The sequence below is a fragment of the Helianthus annuus genome, chromosome 13 (assembly GCF_002127325.2).
Source record: "Helianthus annuus cultivar XRQ/B chromosome 13, HanXRQr2.0-SUNRISE, whole genome shotgun sequence".
In the NCBI taxonomy this organism is placed as follows: Eukaryota; Viridiplantae; Streptophyta; class Magnoliopsida; order Asterales; family Asteraceae; genus Helianthus; species Helianthus annuus.
Window position 1 is genome coordinate 127,415,992 of NC_035445.2, and position 11,073 is coordinate 127,427,064.

General features: G+C 37.2%; 1 protein-coding gene across 4 annotated transcripts; it reads right to left on the bottom strand.

The window, feature by feature from the left end:
* Positions 1-1,167: 1,167 nt before the first annotated feature.
* LOC110899314 lies at positions 1,168-4,705 on the bottom strand. Of its 4 annotated transcripts, none has more exons than XR_002570128.2 (4): positions 4,587-4,705; positions 2,582-2,634; positions 1,917-2,033; positions 1,168-1,647 (listed from the first exon to the last, which is right to left on the bottom strand). XR_002570128.2 is itself a non-coding variant. In XM_022146202.2 (3 exons), the coding sequence occupies exons 1-3, from the start codon at positions 3,221-3,223 to the stop codon at positions 1,360-1,362; spliced, it is 534 nt and encodes a 177-aa protein (XP_022001894.1). In that variant the 5' UTR covers positions 3,224-4,407; the 3' UTR covers positions 1,168-1,359. The 4 variants fall into 4 exon arrangements, 1 of the variants encoding a protein (XP_022001894.1); XR_004875934.1 differs by having other exon boundaries at positions 1,917-2,394; XR_004875933.1 differs by lacking the exon at positions 4,587-4,705 and adding an exon at positions 3,095-4,413 and having other exon boundaries at positions 1,917-2,394; positions 2,582-3,002.
* Between the last annotated feature and the right edge of the window lie 6,368 nt (positions 4,706-11,073).

An 11,073-nucleotide genomic window follows, 5' to 3' on the forward strand; every position in this document is an offset into this window, starting at 1 on the left:
TATCCAAACTTAGTGACATGATAATGCCAAAACCTTAGCTAACGTGAAAACGTTAGAAATCTTAGGAACGGATGTATGGTACATCTACCATTATACGTAGGATCCTAGGTATAGCCAGTACGATGGAATTATCAGCCCCTAAAGCGAGTACTGGTCCCAAAGACTTGAACTATACCAGGATCATCGTGCGCTACAGGCGAAACTGGGGACAAGCCCAAGGATAAATGGGGACAAGCCCAAACAACTGGGGTTGAACCCAAGGATCTGAGTTGCTTCTGAAGATTGTCGACAATATGCTAAGGATACCTGGACTATCAGAACTCAAAATCTCGTGAGAGAAGGATGAAGGATACATGATCCTTATCCTTAAATAAGAAAATATGTAAATAAGAGTTCGAGCTTAGGACATTACCAGAGTAAGGATTACCGATACTTCAGGGATCCTTGAAGGATACTGCAAATGTAAGGATCATATGTGCCAGAAGGATCCTGCTTACATGAAATATTTCTTCAAGTGGACAGCATTCCAGGCACTTGGTAACAAATTACCTTCCATGGTTAGCAATCTATATGCCCCTTTCCTGCTTCGGCTTCAATCAAATAAGGGCCTTCCCATTTTGGTGCCAATTTCCCATCAGCAGGATTAGTGGTATTTTCACTACAAGAAAATGAAGGTAGGGTAACCCCTAAAAAATGTTGCATTAAGCCTTGAAAAAGTTGCATTAGGCCTAATGCAACCTTTTATTGGGGGCTACATTAGAAGCAGTTGCATTAGATCTAATGCAACTATTTTAGGGCCTAATGCAACTTTTTTCTTAAGTGTTGCTTTTAGTATACAAATGCAACTTTTTTTCTATGCAACTTTTTTAACACTCAAATGCAACTTTTTTTTTTTTATATTTTAGTTACAAAAATGTAACTTTTTTTCACTCAAATGCAACCTTCAATATGGTTTAGTTACAAAAATATAACCCTTTTTAGAGTTAATACAACTATTATTTTCTTTTTATTAGAAAAATATGCAACCTTTTTTTTACACTAAAAGCAACATTTTTTACGAATTTTAGTTACAACAAATGCAACTTTTTATACCTAAATGCAACTTTGTACTATAAATTTAATTGCTATTATTCGATATACATTGAATTGCAATTATGCCAGAACAAATAATGACAAATATCATTGATAGAGAAATAATGTACTTTAACATACTTGTTCAAACTTAAATAATAATATGGTCAATACAAAGTTTCAATACAATAATAAAAAGAAATGGAAACATTCTACTCATCTCGATCTCCAACAGGCAGTCGTTTCATAACTTTCTACATCATAGCTTCCAAGTTTTGTCGTTGGTTGTCAATGTCTTTTTTGCATAGCTTCCAGCTTAGCCTTTTTTCTTTCATGATCCTCTTCAATCTCTCTACGCATTTCAAGCAACTGGTTTTTCTCAACTTCAACGTTTGCTTTAAATGATTCCATCAGCCCCTCCGAAATCATGTATGATGTGCAAGCACCATCTACCTTTTTCACTAATGTATTTGTAACGCCTCTACCATAAAGTCGGCGGTATCCATAGTTTTCTTTATTCATTACAACCAAAAAAGGATCTACCGTAGCATTGTCATCCTCTGTAGGCTTGTAGTTCTTCATTACATCAAGTAATATTAGAATATAAACATAAAACTACAGACTAAAATATGTTAAACAAATATGTCACAAATATACAAATTATTGAACAAGTAATATATACAAGAGCTTAAACTAAAGAACCAGAATTCAAGACTATGGGATTGTTGTTTTCATCATAATCATATTAATCTTATGCATACTAACACACATGAAACATTGATGATTACATACGGTTAACAAAGAACGTTGATATATACATAAGATTAAAAGTAGAAAGGACATACAATTTTTCTTGTTGTGTCATCATATGTATCAACATATACACGTCCTTCTGTCCTGTTACGCATGCGTTCAAACAATTGGGTTAAGGTAGGTAACTCTTGGTTTGGGTCATCATTTTTCTGTATTCATAATAACATAAACATCAATAAAGAAATATGTTAAACAACATAAAAAGTTAAATCACAAGCAAAACAAAAACATATTACCATCTCCTCACAAATCCTAGCAAAACAAATACTATTAACGAAAAAATTATCAAAAACAATACCGCCACATCATCATTACTCCATAAACGTAACAATTGTGAGAAATCAGCCTCTTGAATATCTTTAGGTCGGTTCTTCCACCTTGTTTTGTTGTCCTTAAATTGATAGAAGTATTTTTTCTTAAACCGACATTTGTGTACCTTATATAATTCTCCAGTACTCCTTAAAACCCACTTCATAGCAGCATTAGGCACATCGTATTTAGTTCTTACCTCTAGACAAGGGTATCATCAAATGCAAAAATAGGTTATTTACTTGCACCCTATGCCATATTATTGTAGATTATAGCAATCAATAGCTTGATATGCATCATCACTCTATACCAAGAGATGATTAAAATAACTTTAAATTATTTATTTGTATAACTAAAATAGTTATATAAGCATTATAGATGTACATACATTCCAGTAAGTGATAGTCTTGTCTTGTTATTACCATAAAGATTTGCACTGACCTGAAAGAAAGTATATCTTATTAAAAAAGACTCAATAATAAAGGTCAAACTAATATATGACTCAACATCATTAACGTTAAGCCATGAACACTTAAATCTACAATAAGAATTAGATTTTTGCCCGCCGCGCATTGCGCCAGCGGGACAAAGCATTAAATCGCAAACCAAACTCATCATTAAGCGAATACGTTTCAGTTCTATTTCTCAACCAAACAAATGAAATTTAGATTGTAATTCTAACAGATCATGCTAACCAAGAACATTTAAAAATAAAACTTAGATTCAACTCTCTCTATCTTAATCAAGTTGACCCAGATAAGCACGTATGAATGCCGAATAAACCAGAAATGTGAAACTGTGAATGCAATCTGCGAGATCAAAGTGGGAAAGTGCAAGATACAGTAAATAACATACATCAAGTGTAAAAAAATATCATTTGAAATTCCGCTGCTAGACGTACCTGGATTGCAGCATAAGAGAAGTGACAAAATATATGGAACAGTTGCTTCAACGTCAAGAAATGTTTGTAACATTTGAGCCCCCAACGTCTTTTTTTATAACCCCTTTTGACCCCTAACACTAACCTCATCCATTTAGTTGGTTAAAAACTTGTCATGTGCCCCTGATGCGAGGGGCATTTATGGCAATTCACATATTCATTTATAAAATAATAAATTAGTTAATTATAAAAATTCATGTGGGCTCCACCTTTGTTATTAAATAAAATAATTTAACCCCACTCACCACCACCATCAACTAATCACCGGCAACTACCACCATCTCCGACCAAATCTACCACCACCACCATAACACCTCCACAACACATAACACCACCAAACATTATGATTCTAATCGGTCAAATATGGACTCCTATTGTTAATTTGTTTAGTTTTATCTATAAATATAGAGGCATCTTGATTCTAATCGGTCCACAGTTATAGAAACCACTATAACAACACAACTTAGCTTGCTGTTATTCCTCATAACTGAATACATAGTGTTCTTATCTCTTCTTTCTGTAAGTCTGGTTTTCATGAATATCTGATTAAAAATAATCATTCACTCTTCACACCACTCTATTACCCTGATAAAACTATTCATACATAACACTCTGATCAAAATAACAATAGAAATTCAACAATTTCATGTCTCCAATTAGAAAAAAAAAAAAAAAAAACACTAGTATATCTATAAAGCTATTCATACATAACACTCTGATCAAAATAACAATAGAAATTCAACAATTTCATGTCTCCAATTAGATAAAAAAAAACACTAGTATATCTAGTTAGGTAAAATTTGGGAACAAAATCGTTACAGCTTCATATCGCAATCGGAGTGCAGATATCAGTTCAAATACGGAAGCAACGAACCTATAATTCCAGACACACAAAACCACTGCAAACAGTAATTAAGGGCATGTTTGGATTGGCTTCTCAAACCAGCTTATTAGCTTATTGACTTATGGATAAGTCAATAAGTTGTTTTTATGTTTGGATAACCAAGAAGTCCTTTTCAAAATAGCTTATTGCAAAGAAGGAAACATGAGGTTTTGAAAAGCCAAGATTTTGTGACTTTTGGATCTAGAAATGACTTTTCAAAAATGAAATTACTAAATTACCCCATATATTTGTTTCCTTATATCCAGAAATGACTTTTCAAAAATGAATTTTCTGAATTACCCCTTATATTTGGCTTTTTTCACCCTATAAGCTAATCCAAACACTTTTTTTAAAAAGTCCTTTTCAAAAAGTTCTTTTCCCAAAAGTCCTTTTCCCAAAAGTCCTTTTTACTCTAATAAGCTTAGCCAAACATGCCCTAAAAACAAAATAAACAATAAACACACAAGCAGGCATCTACAACAAACGGAAGCATAAAGAGTAACATTAACTAATTAACACATGCGAGCATCATTTTACAACAATTTAAGTTGAAATTGATCAAATTAACACCTGTAGAAATCAACAGATTTGATCTTGGCCATTGAAACCATGGCGGTGAACTGGATCTGAGAAACGAGACACCAAAAGATTATATTCGGTTAGGGTTTCTTTTGATGGTGGTGGTTAGTGGGGTTAAATTATTTAATTTAATTTAATAAGAAAGGTGGAGTCTAGTCGTCTACATGATTTTTTCTAATTAATTAATTTATTATATTATAATTGAATAGGTGAATTTTCATAAATGCCCCTCATGTGATGGGTACATGACAAGTTTTTAACTAAGTAAATGGATGAGGTTAGTGTTAGGGGCCAAAAGGGTTAGAACAAAAAACGTTGATGACTCAAACGTTAAAAGAATCCCCTTTAGGCTAAAAAGATAAAGTTAATGTAAGGCTATGTGGTATGGGGCTTGGGTTGGGGTGTGGGTTGGGGGAAAACGCCCAAGACACCATCCCGGGTGGGCTTGGGTTGGGGCGTGGCCCTTGGGGCTTGGCTTTCAAGCCGGGCGTGGAACAATGCCCTGCCCCCAGTGTGGTTTCCACAATCTCCTTCATGGAAGTCTTTTAAAACTTCTTGAACTTCAGGATCCTCGATACATCTTAAATGTGGTCCTGCAAGAGATCGCTTATACAGCATGTTATTTAAGATTGTGAATTGAGATACCTTAATTCTGAAAGCCCTAGGGTTTTCTCCCATAGGAATCTCTCCGTGTTGTAAGTATCTCATGATTGGTGAGATCCATGATCCTGAACAAGATTGAGTATCCTCACTAGGGATCATTGCAGAATCCTCTTCTATTTCCATGGCCACCTGATTTTCAATAGCAGGAGCCAGGATATGGATGATGGGGATACTTATATCCTCTGGAATCTTCAAAGATGATCCTAGATTGGCCAATGCATCAGCTTCTGTATTTTCTTCCCTTGGTACCTGTGTCAAACTAAAGAAAACAAAGGAGAGTGCCAATTCTTTGACTATTTCTAAATATTTGGTTAGTTTTTCACCTTTAACAGCATAGGATCCATTAAAGTGATTAGTGATTAACAATGAATCCTCGTATACCTCAAGATACCTGATCCCCATATGCTTAGCCATTTGCAAACCAGCGATTAGGGCTTCATATTCAGCCTCATTATTAGTGGCTTGGAACTCACAAGCTATGGAGTGGGGTATTATGTCCCCCTGTGGCGATTTTAGTAGTATACCAAGCCCCGTGCCTTTAACATTTGAGGATCCATCAGTATGCAGTATCCAAGGATCCTTGGTTTCATCCAGCTGCTGGACTTCCAATTCGGCTTCCTTTTATAAATCACTACTGAAATCAGCAACAAAGTCTGCTAATGCTTGAGATTTGATTGCTGTTCTGGGCTCATATCTTATATCATGGGCACTAAGTTTTACTGCCCATTTAGCAATCCTTCCGGACATCTCTGGTTTCCTGAGGACATTCTTAATTGGAAAGTTAGTTTTAACAGTAATGACATGGGTTTCAAAATAATGTCTTAACTTAGTAGATGCCATAATTAATGCAAGAATAAGCTTTTCAAGGTGTGAATACCTGGATTCAGCATCAAGTAAACTCTTACTTACATAATAGACAGGATATTGTGTACCTTCATGATCCTTAACAAGGACTGCACTTACTGCTTTTGAGGATACCGCAAGATATAAGGATAACACATCTCCTTTTTCTGGTTTCATCAATGCTGGAGCTGAGGACATGTATTCTTTGAGGGCTTGTAAAGCATGTGCATGCTGTAGACCAAGAAGAGGATGATGAAGATTATCCTCCAATTTCTGAATACTGTTTTTCCGTTGATAATCATGAACTAATCCTTGCAATGCAGAATCTAGGAGAAAAGGCCAGATGGCCCAGAAAAAATGACAAAACAGCCGCAACTAAAGATAAATCAAAGTGGTGTGCATACCATGAAGATTTTGGGCATTTGACAGAGGAATGCATCGCATTACGAAAGGAAATTGGATATCTGCTGAGCAAGGGGCATCTAAAAGAGTTGTTGGGAAGAAAAAAGCAAAGGACACAGGATCCTAAAAGGATCCCTGAAAAAGCTCCAGCCCCTCCGGCAAATGCACAAGTGATCAACTTTATTTCAGGAGGATCAGACATCTGTGGTACATCCTTCTCAACAGCTAAAAGGCATGCAAAGGAAGCTAAAATGGATAACGGAGAAAGACCTATTCGAACATCAAGTGTCTCGGAAGGAAAAATCATAACCTTTGATGAGGATGATAGAATTAACATCCAGGATCCTCATCATGATAGTTTAGTTATTACTCTTTTTATTTCTAACCATTTTGTCCGCAGGATCCTTATTGATGGAGGAAGTTCGGTAAACATTATCCAGCTTGATGTTCTGAAGAAAATGGGTATCCCTGAATCAGATATCACACCAAGATCCTCCGTGCTCGTGGGATTTAGTAGCGAAACTAAGAAAACCCTAGGGGACATCAAACTCCCAATTTACGTGGAAGGATTACATAATTATCAAAAATTTTGTGTTATTGACTGTTTGTCTTTCTGCAATGTTATCCTTGGCAGGCCATGGATACACGATATGAAGGCAGTCCCATCCACCTACCATCAATGCGTGAAGCTCCCTAGCCCATGGGGAATAATCAAGATCGATAGTGATCAACAGGAGGCTAAGGATTGTTACACCTCATCAATGAAACCAGCCTCGAAATCAAGGGAGCAATAGCAATTAAAGTATCCTCCAAGGGGTGTCTTGGAGGCAAAAGAGCAGGATGTGGACGAAATCCTCTTGGATCCTGATGATCCTGAATCCAAGATCTACATCGGATCAGGGATCCTTGATAAAATGAAAGAAGACATAGTATCCTTCCTCAAAAGAAGAAAATCTACCTTTGCATGGAAACATGAGGATATGACAGGTATATCTAAGGATATTATCACTCATAAACTTGGCATTGACATGTCAGTTAAACCGATCCATCAAAAAAGGAGGAAGTTTGCACCAGAAAGAAATGTCATTATCCAGGAAGAGGTAGAAAGATTACTACGAGCAGGTATGATCAAAGAAGTGAAGTATCCAAAATGGCTGGCCAATGTGGTTGTTGTTCAAAAGAAAAATGGAAAGTGGAGGGTATGTGTCGATTTCACTTATTTGAATAAGGCATGTCCCAAGGATCCTTTCCCATTGCCCCACATTGACTCCATGGTGGATGCAACGGCGGGTCATGAACTGTTAACCTTTATGGATGCATCATCTGGATTCCAACAAATTCAGATGGAACCATCTGACCAAGAGGATACGGCTTTTATGACCCCAACCGGTTTATATTGTTATATTGCTATGCCTTTTGGATTAAGAAATGCAGGTGCAACATATCAAAGGCTGGTGAATATGATGTTCAAAGATCAAATTGGACAAACTATGGAAGTGTACATAGACGATATGGTGGTGAAATCCAAAAAAACTGAGGATCACCTAAGGGACTTGGAGGAAGCATTTGATATCCTTGATAATTATAACATGAAGCTTAATCCTTCAAAATGTCACTTTGGTGTTAAAGCAGGTAAATTCTTAGGATATATGGTAACCCAGAGGGGCATTGGTGAATATCAAATCCCCTGCCAACGCTAAGGATGTGCAAAGGCTAACAGGCAGGATAGCAGCTCTAAACAGATTCATATCTAAATCCTCAGAAAAGTGTAAAGAATTCTATGATATCCTAAGAAAGAACAAGAAATTCGAATGGACTGAAAAGCATGATAATGCTTTACAAGCCCTAAAAGAATACATGTCCTCAGCCCCAGCATTGATGAAACCAGAAAAAGGAGATGTGTTATCCTTATACCTTGGGGTATCCTCACAAGCAGTAAGTGCAGTCCTTGTTAAGGATCATGAAGGTACACAATATCCTGTCTATTATGTAAGTAAGAGTTTACTTGATGCTGAATCCAGGTATTCACACCTTGAAAAACTTATTCTTGCACTGATTATGGCATCTACTAAACTAAGACATTATTTTGAAACCCATGTTATTGTTGTTAGAACTAATTTCCCAATTAAGAATGTCCTCAGGAAACCAGAGATGTCCGGAAGAATGGCTAAGTGGGCAGTAAAGCTTAGTGCCCATGATATAAGATATGAGCCCAGAACAGCCATCAAATCCCAAGCATTAGCAGACTTTGTGGCTGATTTCAGTAGTGATTTACAAAAGGAAGCCAAATTGGAAGTCCAGCAGCTGGATGAAACTAAGGATCCTTGGATACTACATACTGACGGATCCTCAAATGTTAAAGGCACGGGGCTTGGTATACTACTAAAATCGCCACAGGGGGACATAATACCCCATTCCATAGCTTGTGAATTCCAAGCCACTAATAATAAGGCTGAATATGAAGCCTTAATCGCTGGTTTGCAAATTGCTAAACATATGGGGATCAAGTATCTTGAGGTATACGTGGACTCATTGTTAATCACTAATCACTTTAATGGATCCTATGCTGTTAAAGGTGAAAAACTAACCAAATATTTAGAGATAGTCAAAGAATTGGCACTCTCCTTTGTTTCCTTCAGTTTGACACAGGTACCAAGAGAGGAGAATACAGAAGCTGATGCATTGGCCAATCTAGGATCATCTTTGAAGATCCCAGAGGATATAAGTATCCCCATCATCCATATCCTGGCTCCTGCTATTGAAAAACAGGTGGCCATGGAAATAGAAGAGGATTCTGCAATGATCCCTAGTGAGGATACTCAATCTGGTTCATGATCATGGATCTCACCAATCACGAGATACTTACAACACGGAGAGATTCCTATGGGAGAAAATCCTAGGGCTTTCAGGATTAAGGTATCTCAATTCACAATCTTAAATAATGTGCTATATAAGCGATCTCTTGCAGGACCATATTTAAGATGTATCGAGGATCCTGAAGTTCAAGAAGTGTTAAAAGACTTCCATGAAGGAGATTGTGGAAACCACACTGGGGGCAGGGCATTGTTCTCAAGGATCTTAAGGACATGATACTACTGGCCAACTATGAAAAGGGATGCTGTGGAGTATGCTAAGAAGTGTGATCCTTGTCAAAGACACAGCAATATCCTTCATCAGCCGGCTGAATTTCTACATCCTATACCATCCTCTTGGCCATTCATGAGATGGGGAATGAATATAGTTGGCAAGCTCCCTAAGGCACCTGGTGGAAAAGTATTCATGCTTGCTATGACTGACTACTTCTCCAAGTGGATAGAGGCTGAAGCTTTTGCCCAAGTCAGAGAGAAGGAAGTTATATCCTTTATTAAGAGAAACATTATAACTAGATTTGGCATTCCTTCTGAAATTGTATGTGATAATGGTTCCCAATTTATTGGGAGCAGGACTACTAACTTTTGTGACAGTTGGGGAATTAAGATGATAACATCAACACCAGTCCACCCACAAGCTAATGGTCAAGCAGAATCATCCAACAAGATCATCATCAACAATCTGAAGAAGAAACTTGGATCCAAGAAGGGGAAATGGGCAGAGGAATTGCCTTATGTGCTTTGGGCTGATAGGACAACTCCCAAGAATGCTACTGGTCAAACACCCTTCTCTTTGGTATTTGGGGCAGAATCAGTGATCCCAACAGAAATGGTGGTTCCAACTGTTAGAACAAGTACCCGTGATCCTGAGGAGAATGATGCAAACCTGGCTCAAGACTTGGATACTATTGAAGAAATCAGGGATCTGGCTAGGATAAGGATGGCTAGCTACCAACAAAGAATGGCTGGTGCTTACAACAAAAATGTCAGGATAAGGAAATTCCAAGTTGGGGATATGGTATTGAGAAAAGCATTCCAAAATACCACCAATCCTGCTGATGGGAAATTGGCACCAAAATGGGAAGGCCCTTATTTGATTGAAGCCAAAGCAGGAAAGGGGGCATATAGACTGCTTACCATGGAAGGCAATCTGCTACCAAGAGCCTGGAATGTTGTCCACTTGAAGAAATATTTCATGTGAGCAGGATCCTTCTGGCATGAATGATCCTTATATTAGAAGTATCCTTCAAGGATTCCTGAAGCATCAATGATCCTTACTCTGGTAATGTCCTAAGCTTGAACTCTTATTTACATATCTTCTTATTTAAGGATAAGGATCATGTATCCTTCATCCTTCTCTCACGAGATTTTGAGTTCTGATAAGTGTTTTGGTCAAAAATCATACAAGGATAATGCAACCAAACTCTAAGTAAACGGGGAATGATGCTTGGTTTGTTGAAAAAGTAAAGGATCACTTTAGTAAGAAATATGCAAGTGACACAAGGATTTATACGAGGAAAAAGCCCTTGATCAATGTATGATCTCCGACATAAAAAACCTCGGGTGATGGCAACTACCGATCACCAAACTTCAATATAACAAAAAATGGTTACAACTTCGGATGATAATGAGCTGAGTACAAGGATCACTATAGTATCGAGTGTCTAAGCGTGTAAGAAATGTGTTGTGTGTCTTCCGAA

Bases quoted from the DNA above. Each gene is read 5' to 3' on its own strand.
- LOC110899314 (XM_022146202.2), bottom strand. From the start codon at position 3,223: ATGAGGTTAGTGTTAGGGGTCAAAAGGGGTTATAAAAAAAGACGTTGG. The intron at 2,034-3,094 runs GTACGTCTAGCA...TTATGAATACAG, and splicing joins TCTCTTATGCTGCAATCCAG to AAAAATGATGACCCAAACCA. The intron at 1,648-1,916 runs GTATGTCCTTTC...GATGTAATGAAG, and splicing joins ATGACACAACAAGAAAAATT to AACTACAAGCCTACAGAGGA.